Source organism: Scleropages formosus, chromosome 7, assembly GCF_900964775.1.
Source record: "Scleropages formosus chromosome 7, fSclFor1.1, whole genome shotgun sequence".
NCBI classification, from domain to species: domain Eukaryota; kingdom Metazoa; phylum Chordata; class Actinopteri; order Osteoglossiformes; family Osteoglossidae; genus Scleropages; species Scleropages formosus.
The window spans coordinates 14034547-14053329 of NC_041812.1; the positions used below are offsets into that span (position 1 = coordinate 14034547).

Sequence of the window (18783 nt, forward strand, 5' to 3'; positions counted from 1 at the left end):
GCTTTCCACTTTCGGAAATGTGTTTATAAACCACCCAGATCTCAAAGACGTGGAAAGGAATTGACAGAAGCATCTATAGCGCACCTAAACTGTGGAATAGTCTACCAGTTACTGTCAGAAATGGCCCATCTGTCTGTTTGACCATATTTCTTGATTCCCTTGGGAATAAATATGAGGTTGTACATTTATAAAATCTTATTTGAAAACCAAAGACCTTTCAAGACAAAAGAGACAGGTGGTTATTCCCTCCAGTAATTTTTGACTTCATTTGGAACACTAGGATGTATTGCATCAGAAAAATGTATCAGAAAATGAGTACATACAAAAAAGGTAGCCATGATTTCTTGGACTTCACCACCTTCAACCATACATTTAAGATCAATGGGATAAAATATTACCTAAATGCCCATCTCTCTGGAACTTTGTACCCTGTTATATATTTTAATTTGATCATCTTAACTTTCTTTTGTTTTGCAGTTACAGCATTAACAAAATCCCACTTAAAGTATCAGCCTTCCACAAACAGATACTACTGTCTTGTAATCAATTTACAAACACAACTTGAACTTCTCTTAAGAGATGCCTTTATAAAAAGAAAATAAATCTTATTCTGTAAGAACTGGTATGATAACATTCTGCTGCTGTCTCAGTTGTAGAGCTCCAAAGAAGTATTATTTACTCATGAGGAATTCATTGTTCACTTTTGTTTTTTTCTGCCTCTTCTCTTCAATAAAGACAGACAACTCCCACTCTGAAGTGACTATTCAATAAATCATAACACTGCACTTTTGCACTCACATTCATTGTCTAGGATACTTTTCTTCCGGTGCACTCTCAAAACTGGCACCGGCTACAACATCAAACACAACAATAGTTCCCATTATTACAACTTTAAGCTTCCCACCAAGGGAATTCTTGATTTCCTTTAATGCTGTTCCTTCACGTTCTCATGTGTTTTTTTTTTAAACTCTCCCCAGAGTTTTAAATTAACTTTCTCTTTTTCTCTTTTTATTTTCGTCATTTGTGCTGATGTTTTCAGCGTTGCATTTCCAAAAAAAGAGGACAGCAGCGCACAACCATACGTCATCTAACGGCGGACGTGAAGAAAACCGGAAGTGCAAGATCCAACCAATGACACGCGTGCAGAAAGGGGCGCTAAAATACGAGTAGGCAGAGAGACAATGTCTTCGTTTGTGCGCTGTATTTTGGTATGTTAAAGTTAAATTTACCGGCAACCAGTGTTTTTTTTTCTGGTAAGTTTCATTGTCAGTATTGAGAGGGGAGGGATAGTGAACTGTTTAGACGCTAATTTGACATTTACTTCTCGGACTCTCCAGTATTCCATGCATGCTGTCTGTCTCAGTCAGTGTGTGTGTGGCAAGTAAAACTAACTTCTAAGTTCTACTACTTGACAAGTGATTATAAAACGCAGCACTGCGGGTGACCGCAAACAAAAAACCTCCTTAGGTAGCAGCTAAGAAAGCTGACAAGCTAAGTTAGCTTCCTCTTAGTCTTACCGCTGTTATTTTTTATTGTTTCTGTACCGTCGTCGCTTGCTAGCAGCCTGTTGTGTTGTAGGTTTCCTGAGGTGTGTGAGTGTGGGAATCTTCTTGCCTCTTTTAAAAGAGACAATGACAACCGTAAGTTTTAAACGTGATGTGGAATGCAATGTTGGAAGTTTTATTTTCGTTCTTGGTATTGAATAAGTATTTAAAAAAAAAAAAAACACAACTTTAAAGGTTTAACTAACTAAATACTGACGTAGCACGGTGAGTAGCGCTGCTGCTGTCTCACAGCACCTGGTGGTGCGAGACAGAGGACGTGGGTTCGATCCCCGCTCAGTCAGTCTGTGTGGAGTTTGCATGTCCTCCCCATCTGGGGGTTTCCTCCAGGTGCTCCGGTTTCCTCCATAGTCTAAAGACATGCTGTTCAGGTTCCCCCCATAGTCTGTGAGTGACACAGAGTGTGTGTGTGTTCCACTGATGTATGGATGGGTGACCCAGTGTAAGTAGTGTATCTAGCAGTGTAAGTCACATTGGTGAATAAGGTGTGGGCTGATAACACTACGTATAGTTCATTGGGAGTTGCTTTGGAGAAAAGCATCTGCTAAATAAATAAATGTAATGTTTATTTCGGTGTTTCTAGGTGTCTTCCTAATTTTCATGATGCCAACCGTACCAGCAAATAATCTAAAGGAGCAACTCGAACGACATACAGGTCAGAACAAGATGTCCTTGTCAAAGGCCAAAGCGGGGTAAGACTGAGCAGTAGTCCGTTTTTTTCCTGTTGTGCCAGACATAACTAATACCAAAGAAACATTGCATTGCATCGATGTCATTGTTTTCAGGTTAGCAACAGGGATGTCCAGGCATAAGATTATTTACTAAAAACCATGTGTGGCTTCAGTTCTATATAGTATCATAGCAAAGCTGTACTTTAACATAATGAACAGGAAATTAACTTGTTAGGAAATTTTTTGTGCTGAGGAATGTTGCCCATTAGAATACTACAGTATCACCCTAATGATTATCGTAGCTGAACTTCACGAGTGAATATACACATAGCCGCAATGTGTCCGATATAGTTACTGATAATTTGGACACTGTTCCAACAGCCAAGTCAGTTGTTAAATATACCTTTTGATCTTGTTCATTTTTTGTTGTTTTAATGAAATTCTTCATTTCTTTAATTTGCCACAGGACTTTTGCCTTTAAAAAGAAATCTGAGTCATGTGTTGCTAAACCTGCAGTTCCTTCAGAGGTAAATGCAAATACTTTAGTCAACAGGAACATCAAGGTCCTCTACCACAAGACAGTTTTTAATACTTTGACATCTTTAACTGAGACTGAAAGACAACCAGCAAAATCCAGCAGCTTCTTCACTACCCCCAAGCAACAGGTTATGGCACCGACAGTAGACAGGTCACCTGTTTGCAGTTCAACTCCAGCATTTTCCACTTCTAAAGTTCCTTCTGCACGATCAAAGCCACACATAGCATCCACAGCAAACAGCTGTAGCCAAAATATTGAGCTTGACAGCTCTTACATCATTGACATTGACAGCTGGGATGATTTTGATGACTTTGAAACTCCTGTCAGAGGGAAGACTAGTACACTACTCACCTCAGTGGACTTACAGAGGACTAGCAATGCTGGAGATCTTTCCACTGTGAGTAAAAAGGACACTGAGACAGACAAAATGGCCAGAAATTGCCATTACAGTCCTCTGGACAGCAAAGCTGGAAAATCTCTCCAGAAGGGAGACGACTTGCATCTAACACTGTCACATCCAACAGAAGTGGAGAGTTTGAATTGTGAAAATGCTTCAGGATGTAATGCTGTTTCAAAAACTAAGAATCTGAAAGGTTCAAAGATATGGAAGCAGGGAATGTCTCTCATGACACCAACAAAGAAGAGTTCTTTTGTTCCACCTGAGCTTCTATTAAGCCCCAGGGAAGAGACCTTTACAGCTGATGCTAAATGCTGTGACAGAAAGACAGGTGAGCTGCCTTAATGAGTCGTTAGAGAATCAACATGGAAAAATCCTTTTGAGATGGCATTTTTGTACATAGCATGAGGGTTGTGTTTTTAATAAATAGCTTCTGAGACTTCTGATTCAGTCTTTCAATTGTGTATGTAGTTGATGGAAGTACAATGATGGATGCAGATGTTGCTGATGTGCCTATGGACTTTCCAGAAGATGTTGACTTTGTTCCCCCATCGCCAGAAGCTGGACGCCTAAGTTCTCCCCTTTCTTTTGAGAATCGCAGGTCTGACTCAACTTTTGGCATCTTGTTTTTGCTTTGATCTGAATCAGGAAAACACATCTTTTTCTAGAAGAGTATTAGAAAGTTTACATAATTTTACACAAATCTAATTGCAGCAAAGTTGCCATTCAAGACGCCAGTGATATCAGCTGTATTTCGCCAAAGCAACTCGTCTCTAGCATTTTGAATAACAAAAGTCATCTTGTTGTGAAAGACAAAACTCGTGAGTCTCTTGTATTGTTTCTTCCAATCTAGTGTAAAATATGGACATTATTTGAGAAAGTAAACCTATGTCTTTGAGTACTGTACCAGAATTGTTGCATTGTTCCCTGTACATATTCGGTTAAATGCTGAAAAAATATTGTTGAAAAAATTTAGATATATGCATTTTTGCAGGCAGTGAGTCAGAGGACGAGCTTATTGTTGTCATGGAGACCATTTGTTGCCTTGTGGATTCAATCCCAGAACATGAGCTCATATCTCTGGCCTGTGGTACAGAACTGCTTCTACAGCGAGCTCACAGGTAGAGTTTGGTGTAGAATATGCCAAATGAAGATATGATTCAGATTTGCATTATAGTTGTGTAATTTGTGTGTTCCTCCTGTGTTTATGGGCTTTTCCTGTTTAGTCCAGGAAGATGATCTTATAAACTGCTCATGCTCAGAACTTAACAAAGCCATTACACTAACCACATGCTTTTTAGTTCAGCCTTATGTGGTATTTCCCAATAAAACAATTTTTTTCCTTGCAGAAAAAGGATACTTGCTCAATCTGTGGATCTATCCAAAAAATGCTATAAAGAGCGCAGAGCAGTCTCAGAAACCAAGATGAAAAAATCCCAGGAAAGTTATGAATATACTCAACAACATGCAGTCTCTGCCATGAAAGCAGAGGATTCTGGGAAAACAATCCAATTTAGGGAATCCTTATCAGTCCTGTCTGGAGATGGTGAGAACACTGTCTTTGATGACTCAAACTGCAATATTAGTGGTATTCAGACAGTACCTGCATTCCAGAGAACAAGTTCTCTCTTCAGCCCCAGTGGTACTATAGAAAAGGAGTTGGGTTTTACCACCAAAAGCTATGGTAAATATCAGCCAGATTCAAATGCATTATCCTCTATAGCATCCAAGCCCCTGATTCAAATTGTGTTGTCTTTGTTCTGTTCAACAGAGAGGCCAACAAGTGATGGAAAGGATGGACAGAAATGCAAACCAGATAACAGTGTCCTGGCTCAGACTAGTTCTGATGCCCAGGTGGATACGGAGCAATACGATTTCTACTTTGATGACTTCGACATTGATGATTTTGATGAGTCCGACATTCCGAACTGCTCTGATGGTCCACCACACCAGCCAATCAACACTGTGTCTCAGCCATTAAGAGAAGGGGGACAAAGCAGAACAGCATATGAGAATACAAGCAGTCACTCATATTCTACAACCAAGCCTGCAAAATTTGGACTTGCAGGCAGGTTTTTTTTGTTATCTGAGGTTACAGGTCCAAATTTTATCTGGACTTCACCTTGACTTCTGCTTATAATTGCATGGATATTCTACTATCTCCTCTAGTTTTCTCAGAAGTTCTGAAGATATATTTGTGACTCTGAATTGCCCTGCTGCTTTATATCCTGTGTTCCAGCCATCTAGAACCTGGTTGGAATACAGTAATACCTCAAAATATGTCCCTTTGAATTGTGAGAGTTTGACTTTACATTTATTAATTTTTACTTACAAGGTTAGGGTACTGGGGGCATGGTGGCACAGCGAGTTTGGCCTGTGCCTGCTCTCTGGTGGGTCTGGGGTTCGAGTTCCGCTTGGGGTGCCTTGTGACTGGCTGGCATCCCATCCTGGGTGTGTCCCCTCCCCCTCCAACCTTGCACTCTGTGTTGCCAGGTTAGGCTCCGGCTTGCTGCGACCCCACTCGGGACAAGTGGTTTCAGTCAGTGTGGGTGGGTGGGTGTGTGTTAGGGTACCTACAATTCTTTGTCCATTTATACTGCTCAGCAATTTTACTGTAGTAATTTTGGTAAATACTTTGCTCAAGGGTAGTAGACCAGTAGCAATTTCATTTAATTCCTGTGCTTATTCTTATGAGGCATGTCTTTGCTTGCAGAAAGGCCTCATTTAGATTTTGCATGGCTCCTGAGAGCTGAGCAGCAAGAGAAATACAGGTGGTCCCTGATTTATGATGGTTTGACTTGCAATTTTTTTGACTTTACAATGGTGAGCTGACGATAGACGTTGAGTAGAACCCGTACTTCAAATTTTGATTTTTTTTTCCCCCCCTCCCTTCTTCTCCCCAAGCAAGCAATACGTGAAGTGATACTCTCTTGCAATGCTGGGCAGCGATAGTGATCCACATCTCCCATTCTGTCACGCAGAGGTGTGTTATTAGGTGTATTAAATGCATTTTCGAATTATGATAGGTTTTGGGGAACGTAACCCCATCGTAAATCGGGGACCACCTCTATAGTTATTCATGTAGGTGATGCTTTTTCTTCAAAGTGACTTAGAATGATTAATTAGTATTCAGTCAATGCTTTTATTAAATTAGGCTTAGTGTTAGATACCCTAGAAACATTTACCCATTTGTACAGCAGAGTAAGGCAACAGACAGACACATGTGCAAAAGGTAATTCAGAGTCACAAATTTACCTGAGATGCATGTCTTTGGGTTGTGGGAGCAAACCCATATGAACATGAGGGGATGCAGGTGGGATTTATTTGTTGAGGGGGCTGCATTTATATGTAAATATATTTTAGTTTTTTATGGTTTATTTTTATACTTACAAAATGCAATGTTTTTATACATGTGTATAATGTTTTATTAATTTTATGTCAGCTTAAGTAACATCGTGTGAGTTTTATATGCTGTAAGCATTAGACACGATTTTTGGCTTCATGCGCAATGTCAGCAGCAATGTGATACACACACTCACACTCTCTGAGCAGTGTAGAGTCACTAACCCACCTGAACCACATCTTTGAACTGTGGAGAGAAATTTTGGCACTGGGAGAAAACCCAACTTGGTAATTGCTAACTACATATAATCTGAAACTGTGCAGGCAGACAGCCGTTCAGTACTAGAGAGTAAATGATGGAGAACCGCTTTGCGTTGTATTATGACAATTAATATTAATTGTTGAGGTAACTTTGTTTTAAAGGAGTTTGATAAAAATTTTAGTGTAAATGGGTTTTAGTTTTGGGGTTCTGGGGTGCATAACATTTTTACCATTAGAACAGAAATTAAATTTTTAAGTTATGAGTATTTATGTTATAAAGGGTTTTTCAGGAATGTATTACCTTCGTTATGGAACTTTGATGGGGCAATCAATGTCCTGTTTTCTTTACCCTCTCAGAACCTGTGGTCAGGAACCATGATCGTTTCAGAGGCTTCAACTTCCCTCACTCTCCTGAAATGATGAAGATTTTTCACAAGCGATTTGGTCTACATCAGTTTCGATTTAACCAGCTGGAGGCCATCAATGCCTCTTTGTTGGGAGAGGACACTTTTGTGCTGATGCCAACGGGTATATTACAGCATTTGAATTTAAGCCTTTCAATCAATTTTAGTGTTTTGAACAAAGAAGTTTTATGTAAACTTGCTTTTGTTAAACAATTAAACAGCTTTAAATGTCTTTGTAAAAAAAAAAAAAAAGAAAAACTGTTTAAAAAGGAAAATATTTCCTTATTAATAAAGGAATATTTCCATTCACATGCCTTATTTTTGCATGTATAAAGTTTTACATTGATGACATAGTGTTTCTCATATTGTCTCTAAATTTATTACTTTGCTGCAGGAGGAGGAAAAAGTCTTTGTTATCAGCTACCAGCATGTGTTTCCCAAGGAGTCACTGTGGTGGTGTCCCCTCTGCGATCTCTCATTGTTGATCAAGTACAGAAGCTGACAACTCTGGATGTAAGTGTCTTTGGATTTTGTGGAGTGGTTCAAGTATACTGTGGGTGAATTTTACAGGGCTTTGAAAGGTTTGTTACATGGGCTAGGATGAGTTACCACAGGTTCTGCTTTAGTATTGGAGGTTCTCTTCATCCACTTTGAAGATGCCAGTGAAAAGCGTAGATACAATGTTTCACAGCAGCTTCAGGAGTTCAGCAGTTATTCATGCAGCTAACCAGGGGTTTGAAGCTTGACTAGCAGTAATGAACAATTTAGGTCTTCCACATGAAGTCTCTTTATCAGCAGTGAAGTCCCTTGAGAGAAGGATAACCTTCTATCTCTGTAGGATGCTTGGTCTGTCTCAGAGATTGAGCAGCATTATCTTATACAGGCACAGCAACAGCCTAATGTTATCATTCAGGTGTCTAGAGCAGGAGTTTAGGCTAACATGGATAAGAGAAGTGCTACAACACAGGCACTTTGGTGATCCAAGGGTTGCAGGAGCAAGCATTGAGATGAAAACTGGTTGCAAGTGGGGTGCATTGACTGCAGTGCAGGCAGTCCAGGCTCCAGCATAGTGGGGTAGTGAATGCTGTGGCATTTGGAAGGGCTGGTTTGGGTAGCATTCCATCACAGAGGTATGAGGAGGCCCAGACAAAGGGGAAGCACAAACTGATTCAGAAATTTGTGCACTCAGTGATTGACAAATGACTAGGATGGTAGGAGTGTGATTGCCAGGAGCACAGACAGCATGGGAACAGGCACTAGAGTACAAGGCCTCATGGAAAGAGCTTAGGAGAGTAGAGCCGTAGTGTGTCAAGTTCATGAACCAGGTAGTCTGTGACATGTGCCAGATGTGTATAATAAACATTGGGTTTTCTTAATCTATTTATGCATTTGTGTCATCTATGCTCTGTTAATAATCAGATTCCTGCTGCCAGTTTGTCTGGGGACAAGAGCGATAGTGAGGCTGGGCGAATTTACATGCAGCTCTCAAAGAAGGATCCTCTCATTAAGCTGCTGTATTCCACACCAGAGAAGGTTTGGAGTAAAATCCACACTGATTTTGTTTGTAGTACACCCCATTTTAATCTTTTTTATTTCTATTGTTAAGCCTTTTTTACTGTAATTGCAAAGACTGCTTTCTAAGCATGACATAACTGAATTACGTTCTAATATTATTGTTATGCTACTGGATTTCATGACACAACCTGATTATTACATTTTTTTTTTTTTTTACTCTAAAGATTTGTGCTAGTGGTAGGTTGATGAGTGCACTTCAGAACCTATATGAGAGAGGTCTTCTTGCACGTTTTGTCATTGATGAAGCTCACTGTGTCAGTCAGGTATGTATGCAAGGTAAAAAAATTAATTGGGTCAAATGTCTCAAACTTAACGTGTGTGTGCACTTAATGTTGGGGTTTTATTTCAGCCCTGCCTTAATTGTTCAGATTAGTTCAACACTTCAAAAATCTTCACTATATGCAAATAATCTTTCACATGCAAATGATTTCTTTCTAACTTTAATAGTACATTTATAAAATGACTGATATTTTATCACCAAATGCATCAAAAACTAGTTTGCATTTGACTTAAGTAAACTATAGTATAGAAAGGGATGCTGTCGGAGGATCTCTGAGCAATGTAAATTTGGATTGTTTTTAGGAGTATTTAAACATTGCTAATGAAATCTACATGAACTAGCTAATGTTTGTGGAACCTTTGCAAATACATTATGTTGTATGAACTGAATTCTACAGTTGAATAACCACGAAAACCAATAACTTGTTTTGAAAGCAAAAGGTACTGGTGTTTTCTTTTTTTTTTTTTTTGGGTGGTGTATCAGAAATTAATTTGAAATTGGAATTAGATCTATCCTTTCACCTGAAAATACTTGACTTGTGTTTATAGAATTAAAGATGAATGCAAGGTTTTGGTGTAGGGATGTTAATCCTTCTTAGAGGTTGCTCTTCCTCTTGCAGTCAGGCTGACCTGTATTTGTTCTACTAGTGGGGTCATGACTTTCGGCCAGACTACAAGCGCATGTACGAGTTGCGACAGAAGTTTCCCAAGGTGCCAATCATGGCTCTCACAGCCACAGCAACACCCCGTGTGCAAAAGGACATCCTCACCCAGCTGCAGATGAGCAAACCCCAGGTGTAAGTACATACAATCCAAGGCCCAACTGGATATAGGAATGGTCATAATGAGCACTTGTTTTACGTCCTTTTGGTGTGGTTTAATGTATTTGTTTTTACTTCTTATTTGCTATGTCTCCAAAGCTTTACAATGAGCTTCAACAGACACAACCTTAAATACAGTGTATTGCCCAAAAAACCAAAGAAGGTTGATGAGGACTGCATACAATGGATCAAGAAAAACTACCCACGTATGTACTTGGCAAGACTGTACCCCTTTTCACTTGCTTTTGCTGTTGATCAATATTAAATGCTTTTAAGTGAATAATGTACTGTACATTGAGTTATTGTCTTTAATTTGTACAGGGGATTCTGGCATAGTATACTGCTTATCGCGCAATGATTGTGATAATCTGGCAGCCAGCCTGCAGAGGGCTGGTATCGCGGCTCTGTCTTACCATGCTGGACTAAATGACACTGACCGCGAATATGTTCAAAACAAGTGGATAAACCAGGATGACTGTCAGGTAAGGGGGTATTTACCTTGCAAGCTATTTTAAACTGCTGTTTTAATGCCCACATTTCTCTCCAGGTGCCTTGGTTCTCCTTGTTTAGTTTTTATGGGTGTATTCTGTATTTTGACTTGCCTGACTTCTCTGGTGCTAAGCATTACTATAGTTGTTATAGGCAGCAATGGTTGTCATTTTGATACTACATATTTTCAGTCTCTGTAAATGGAAAGTATAAAAGTAAATGTCGTGTTTATTGGTTTTTAAAAAAAAAAAAAAAAATTCAACTAGTCAAATCACTGTTTTGTAGTTTTTAAAACTAAGTTTTCAGTGCGGAAGTGTATAAAATTTATTTGAAAATAGCCATGAATTTTTCTGTGCGAAGAATGGTATAAACAGTTGCTCTGCTCTTTCACGCCAGGTCATTTGTGCTACCATAGCATTTGGAATGGGGATCGATAAGCCAGATGTCCGCTATGTGATCCATGCTAGCCTGCCGAAATCTGTGGAAGGATACTATCAGGAGTCTGGCCGGGCAGGCAGGGATGGAGAGATTTCTCACTGTGTGCTCTTCTACTCCTATGCAGATGCCATTCGGATCAAGAGGCTTATAAGCAGTATGTACAGTATAGGATGGATGACTATTGTTAATTTGCCTTCATTCCTTACTAACAGTGTTAACTATTGCTTAATATATTTTGTCTCTGCAAACAGTGGACAGAGAAGGGAACCAACATACAAAAAGAACCCACTATAATAACCTTCACAGCATGGTGCACTTCTGTGAGAACTTAATGGACTGCCGAAGAGTACAGCTCTTGGCATACTTTGGAGAGCATGATTTTGATCCTGATTTTTGTAAGAACTATCCAGAAGTCATTTGTGATAACTGCGCTAAACCCAATGTGAGTACTCCCATGCCTTCCTTTGCTTTGTGTCTTAATGTTCATCAGATGCCACCACTGTATTGATTAATGTTCAAGTTTTCTTAACTTTGACAGGTGACTGTTTCTCTTTCAGCAATACAAGTTGCAAAATGTGACTGAAGATGTGAAAAAGATTGTAAGGTTTGTGCAGGACAATTGTGAAAAAATTGGAGTGAAACGCAACAGTTGTGCACAGCAAAACAGATTAACACTTAATATGCTGGTTGACATTTTCTTGGGTAAGTGCCACCAAGATTAGTATTTCTATTAGTATTTTTCATTTTGATGGACATTAGGCTGTGGATGGAAAAAAATATTAGGACAAATTGTACTTACAGCAGCATATTTGCAGGATCAAAAAGTGCTCGGATCCAGACAGGGATGTTTGGAATGGGAGCAGCCTATTCTAGACATAATGCCGAGCGGCTTTTTAAGAAGCTAGTACTGGATTGCATCCTACAAGAAGATCTCTATATCACAGCCAATGCTCAGGCTGTGGGATACATCTCTGCTGGAGAGAAGGCAGGCAGTGTACTTTATGGCTCTATGCAGGTGAAACATTACTTTTTTTTTTTTTTTTTTTTGCTCTCAATTTTCCTTCCAGAGTTTACTTGACTGGCTAGTTATTTTTAGGTAATCTTCCTTCCTTCATCTGTAATAAAATCTGACAGTTCTGTTTCTTTGAACTTGATTAAATTTCTTGATGTTACATCTTGGAATCATGGATGTTCCTATATTCTAGGTGGAGTTCTATCAGACAGAGAGTGCATCCAGCATCAGGAAAAACAAAGCGTCTGTGACCAAGAGCACCTCCCAAAGGGAAGAAATGGTTCATAAGTGCCTCCAGGAGCTCAATGAGCTCTGCAAGAAGTTAGGAAAAGTGTTTGGAATACACTACTATAACATCTTCTCCACAGCCACTCTCAAGAAAATTGCTGGTTTGCTATTTTTATTCAAATATTTTTAATCACTTGGCTTCTCAGTATAGCTGGTTTTCTGCAGTACACGTCAATAACTGAAAACACTTTGCAGAGACCTTGTCGGCTGACCCAGATGTACTTCTACAAATTGATGGTGTGACTGAGGACAAGTTGGAGAAGTATGGAGTAGAGCTGATTGAACTCTTGCAAAAATACTCTGAATGGCAGCTACCTGGTGAGTGAGTGTTGCTAATTTTCAATAGAATGTTGATTATCCAAACCACCGATCCCCCCGCAAAAAAAAATTACTGTATCTACTTTTAGTACACTGATTATGCTGAAGTATTACTCCTGCCACTTAATGCGTTTCCAGTTATTTATTTGAAGGTTTGTGGTATAGCATAGAAATAGTCTTAATTTTTCATTATAAAAGTTTCTAATCTAATGTCGACTTTAGCTGTTGTGTGGACTTAGAACAGTCTTCTGTGACCTTGATGCACCATTTTCCGTTGTACCATTGTCTGTTTTGAGCGCAGGAGGATGCTGGAGTGGTGCTTAGCTTTCACTTAGTCTGCAGCAAGCCACTGCAGTGTGAGGGTATCGCAGGCATTTTGTTTCTAATCTTTCTGTGTTCCAGTCTTCGTTTGTGGCTGTTTCAAAGCAAAATACTGTATCGTTTTGCTTTTTGATTTAGTAGTGTTGCACTATTGTGTTAATAATAGCATCTACTGGCAAAAGAAGTTGTCACTTGATATTCTCATGGATGTTTGATTATCCAAACTATTTGATTAACTGAACAAACCTTGGTCCAAATTAGTTAATATAATCAATGTTCTACTGTATTTAGGTGACACCTTTGTCCAAGGTGTGACTTTCAGGGATAGGTTACACAAGCCAAAGCAGTGTTTACAGTATTGTAGGATAACCAGCAAGTGACATTACAGTGTGAAATAATTATGTGGCCGCAACACTCAACCTACTACTGAAATATACAGTCAAACTGTTCAATACATATTTTATTACCAATGCAAATGACAGTTCAGTTTCAGCTCAATTACACTGAGATGAGCTTTCTGACAACTGAGGAAAGCTCAAAAAATAAGAAAATGGGAGGAAAAATAGACCTCTTTCCACCTTTCTGCATCCTCCTTGTGTGCCACTAAACTGTATAAATAAGATGTTCATCCAATAGACAGTATGCAGTCACTTACAGGGGATTCCCAAATAGGTGTGATCTATCAGGAAAGGTGCTGTGACAGCCCAGGAAGGATGTTGTTTATCTAGTGAACATGGAACAATCAGGACAAGGTCAGTTACACATTTTCAACACAGTAAGCAACTGTTGAATTCTACGAGAGCATAGTAGGAGAAGGTGTTTGAGATCGTCCAAGATGGCAAGTGATGAGTTTTCAAAAAAGCTGTGGAAGGTTAGAGGGTTAGCAGCACACTGATGTCACAAAGCAGCTCAAGCTATAGTTTTGGAGCAAAAAGAGAGAACTGGCTGTCCTTTGAGTTCTTTGGAAGTGTTACTGAGAGAATGTAGAAAGAGGCAGAGTAGAGGTAGCATCACCATATGAAGAAAGTAGAGACTTAGAGGTAGTCAGGAGCTAAGCCATGATAGGGAGCCGGTGGAGAGACCAGAGTAGTGGATTGGTATATGTGTGACATGGAATATTATACACTACTTAAGTAGTAGCATTTGTACAAGTTGGAGAGGGTAGATGGAAGACTTGGAAAGACCAGGTAAAAGGGAAATGTAGTAACTGTACCTGGAGAGAATAATGTCTGGACAAAACTAAGCATCACAGTTACCTTAATGCTGGTTTATTTTTTTAAGCAGATTCCACTCTTTCATTCTTTTTTAATGTGTTGTTTATAAGGTTAGCTTTACCTAATTTTAGAACCTGGTAAGGACCAGATTTTTTAAAAAATTTCCTAATATACTGTATAAAACCATAGAATTGAAAGAGGATGTAAATTTTTTTTTTTTTTTTTTTTTTTTTTTTTTTTTTCCCCCCCCCCCCTCACATTATTACACATGTGTCTTCTGTCCTGCAGCAGGGGAGCAGATGGAAAGCCATAGCTGCACCCGTAGCCTAAAGAGCACAGGGAGGAATCGAGGAAGGCAGGACAAGGATGAGCAGGACGGTATAGATGAAGCATCAACCTATTTCAAAAGCAGAAGAGTCAGAGGACAAAAAAGAAAGCAGAACTCTTATTTCAAGAACTCCAAAAAGCAAAGAACTTATCCCAATCAACAGTCTTCTACCAAAAGGTAATTATTATTATTAATAATAATTAGTGTTACTGGATATTTGCAGGCATTTTTTTTTTTCCTCACTGCCTGGGCATGCAAACAGGGTAGGATTGTGGTGCTGGTCTGGTTTAATTCAATGCAGTTCCACAGTGTTGAGAGCTTATGTTTGCGTACTGGTGATCAGTAACAATGACAGTGTTGGAGCTGTTTATGGGCTAAATCAGTCAGTAATGAATAGGAATTTTGAGATTTATATATTTTCAATCACTTTAGGTTACTTTTAATGTAGCTTGAATCAAAATCTTATTTTTTATCTCAGCTCCCTGGGTCACTATGAGAAGAGTGCTGTATAAAACCAAATGTTAATTCATTATATCCATATCCAAGACCTTTACAGAGCTTATTCAGCAAATAAACAGGTGCATCTCCATTATTTCCCTTTTAAGGATTGTATAAATAACGTAACAGATTTAAATCGACCATATGCTGACGGGTGGTGCAGTGTTTGAAGGTAAATTCCTGTGATGGACTGGTGTCCTATACAGGGTGTTCCCTGTCTCATGTCCTATGTTTCAAAAATAGGCTTCAGAACACAGTGACCTTGCACAGGATGAGCTGTTTATTAGCAAACTTTATTACAGCTAAGTCTGCCATTTTTAGAGGAGCTATTCTGTGAATAAATGGAGGGACATATGTATTAAGCTTGATTCAATAGTTGGATAGTATGCTGGTATAATAATTGGATTTCTAAACAAATCGTGTTATGAACAGACTTCCAGTGTCAATTGTTTTAGTTGAGGACCTGGTGTATATTGCACTGAGCTCTTGTTGAAACATTTGTTTTATATTTATTAATTTAGCAGATCCTTTTCTCCAAACTAGCGTACATGTCAGAGAACAATATGAAAAGTGCATTATACCAGCAGCAGGAGAGATTTGGCTGCAGACACATGGTTTTTTTAGTACAGTCCATTATGTCACATACCACCGTATGAACCAGTTTTGCTGAACATCTTTTCTTCCCTTCATTCTGCATAACTACAGCAATGAGAAACCCTGGATATCTGGAAGTTTCCAAGGCAGATCTAAAGGCAGGACACGGACTGCAACCGGGAGCTCCACGCTGTCTGCACAGGCTCCTGTGGCAAGAAGGCCAGGGTTCATGACACTACCTGTACCACACACAAATCAGCGGCCATTTCTTAAACCCTCCTTCTCACACTTGGTGTAGAGCTTTTTCACAGTGGGACTTGCAGCACTGGAAATGGAACACCTTTGTAAATACATGTACAGTATTTGCAAGTGAGGTTTTAACATTTGCCTAACCCTCCCCTTTGTAAAGTTTAAAATTTGATTTAGTAAATTTTGAGCAATTTTAAATCTAACATTTTAATTAAAATGCTTCACCATCAGTTATTATTTGGTACAATGGCATTTTTTCCCATTATGCATTCACTTTCCACAGTGAACACTTCATTCATTAAATCAGATGTTTTGAGACACATTTTTGTGTTTCAAAACTAAGGTTTTTGTCCTTCTTTGATGTTAGTCTAGCTGTTTTGTTTTATTGATATGGAAACACTTCTTTGCAAACAAAACAAATTATATACTTTGTTGCAACCATCAAGTTCGAGTAGTGCTGTTCTCTCACAGCGCCTGGGTGGTGCGAGAGGACATGGATTTGATCCCTGCTCAGTCTGTGTGGAGTTTGCATGTTCTCCCCGTGTTTGCGTGGATTTCCTCCGGGTGCTCTGGTTTCCTCCTACAGTCCAAAGACATGCTGTTCAGGTTCCCCCATAGTGTGTGAGTGACAGAGAGAGTGTGTTCCACTGATGCATGGATGAGTGACTAAGTAGTGTATCTAGCAGTGTAAGTCACCTCGGTGAATAAGGTGTATGGATTGATAACAGTACATAGAGTTCATTGGAAGTCGCTTTGGAGAAAAGAGTCTGCTAAATAAATAAATGTAAGTTCATCCACACATGATCATACCTCAGCAGACTAGATAGTCGAATAACTGGACAGTTCACTGCTTCAAAAGTTTATTTTTTTTAAATGTAACACATCAGAAAGTAGTTGCTTCCATTAAATAAAACCCAAATTGTTTTTAAAAAATCTAAAGTGGTTTTTCAAACATGGAATATCAGTACATAAGATCATACTTTTTTTGAAATGCTGTATTGAAGGAATTTTCTCTACATCAGTCTCATCTATGTCATTAAGATGATTAATTTTTGTCTCTTGTAGGATACTGGGTGAAATGAAAGAGGATTTGTTAAACATCTGAAGTGTCATATTAGTGCTTTTAGTACGGTAGTAGTACAGTGTCATTAGTACCAGTACTTTCATTTTATCATTTTAGAGAACCATTATTTTCTTATAACAAATGATGGTAATTTGACCCTGTAACAACAGGAATTAGCCTAAAGGGGGGTGATTTCACTGAACAAATTAATCCTTTTGCTTCTGTACCTCATGTTGCAAACATCTGAGCTGCTACAAACAATTTAGTTAACTTATTTGAATTACATTTTTTCAGCACTGAATTTTCTAAAACTTGTCTTGTGGTGTCAAAATGGTCTGCATTTTTTTCTTTCTGCCTTTAGATGACAGCAAAATGCATTCAGATAGAACAGAACCTCAATTGATGGTGTGAGACTAGAAGAGTAAGGGGTCCAGCACTGAGCCCTGCAGAACACCAGCTGGGAGAGCCTGAGAAGACAAAGATAGTGAACTTAAAAACTCATTATGATTAACTATTAATTTCACCAGTGAATTCAAGAGGAAGGGTTGGTTTAAGAAGTGGTTTAACCAGCCCTAGGGGGATTAAAATTTGCAGACCTTTTCGATCATATTTGTGTAAATGGAGCAAATCACTTTTACCAAGCACTGTAATACAGTGCATTGTATGACTTTAATACTCCAACATACACATGCCTTGGAGCACCAGGGGGCAGTCTTGTCTCAGGAGGCTGCAGAGTAAGTGATTGTCCACTCCCACAGAGCAATAATTAGGTTCAGTTCTAACCAAAACATTTGGAAAAGGAAGTGAATTTATACAAATCAAGCATAAACACAGAGGTTTTAAACTGCTCTGTATAGCACTTTAGGTTGATAAAGTCTAAACCCATATATAACTTGTCATATATTGAATTATGCAAGGTCCATGTAGTTATGTGTGAAATAATTTGTGAAAGTTGAAAAAAATAACCGGTAATACTCAGCTGCAGTGAATTTTGTGTCTCATTGTCCTTGCAGTGGGTACTGTTTCTGTTTCAGTATTACAGATGACATACTGGATGGTATGTGAGAGAAAATAATGGCTTGTAGCTGTTCTTTTTGGTTTTGATTTAATATTTGTTAGTTTCCAAACATTTAAATAGTTATATTTATTTTAAAATATTTTTGGTGGCAGGTCTGTTAACAGCAATGAAAAGACAAGCATATTTATGTAATTATGCATTTGTAGGCAGTTTATTACAAGGTACTTCATATTTGCATAAGTACTTAAAACTTTTGTGAATATTTAGCAATGATGCCATTTGCCCTTAGTTTAAAGGGTTGTACAGGCTCACAATATGCACTGTAATTCAATATGCCAACATCAATAAAAAGCCATGGTGACACAGCAGGAATTGTGGGTGCCTCACAGTTCCTGGGCTGTGGGTTCAAATCTAGTTAAATCAGTCTGTGTGGAGTTTGCATGTTCTCCCCATGTCTGTATGGGTTTCCTCCCACTGTCCAAAAGCACACAGTTCAGGTGAACTGGTGACTCTAAATTGGCTGTAGTGGGTGTGTGTGGCTAGCCTGAAATAGACTATCCAGTGTGTATTTTCCTTGCCTATTGCCCAGCGATTCTGGGATAGGCTCCTGACCACCGCAATCCTGACCAGGATAAGGGGTTTATAAAAGTGACTTTTTAAACAAAGCAAGATAACCTTTTTTTAACTGAAAATCTGAGTTTTTACTATGGTCAAAATGACATGAGCAGTACTCCCAAGGGTAATGTATATATGGTTTATTAAAAAAACATGGACACATATTGCTGCAAAAAACCACATGACTCTCAAGTATTTTAAGCAAGCTGATTCACTTTGGTCCCACCAAGGGGGGAAATAAAGAGCAGCTCATCACCAGCCCTTTTTCCATTCATAAATCAGCAGGAGACAGGCTGGGCATGGTAAACAGGGATGCCTACGAAGGCACTGACTGTCTCTACGCCTGCTACTACATGTTGTTTATAAAGCAGTGTGAAAGTAAACAAGACTTGGTTTATGCAAGAAAAACTGTACATCATCTTGCCATGAGAGATGAAAAGGTGTGAAAATAGATGCACAGGTGAGATGGTTCCCAAAGTGGAGAGAAA

General features: G+C 38.9%; 1 protein-coding gene across 1 annotated transcript; it reads left to right on the plus strand.

Annotated features, from left to right (window-relative positions):
* The first annotated feature begins 1159 nt into the window (after positions 1-1159).
* On the plus strand, positions 1160-15960 carry blm (BLM RecQ like helicase). Its single transcript, XM_018747640.2, has 23 exons — positions 1160-1253; positions 2146-2254; positions 2700-3499; positions 3640-3769; positions 3883-3989; positions 4163-4289; positions 4518-4852; positions 4940-5236; positions 7129-7299; positions 7570-7688; positions 8595-8708; positions 8915-9013; positions 9678-9826; positions 9950-10056; positions 10172-10332; positions 10736-10931; positions 11029-11219; positions 11335-11479; positions 11593-11792; positions 11983-12178; positions 12273-12395; positions 14219-14435; positions 15462-15960. Exons 1-23 carry the CDS (start codon positions 1211-1213, stop codon positions 15646-15648), a joined length of 4323 nt encoding a protein of 1440 aa, XP_018603156.1. The 5' UTR covers positions 1160-1210; the 3' UTR covers positions 15649-15960.
* The last annotated feature ends 2823 nt before the right edge of the window (positions 15961-18783 follow it).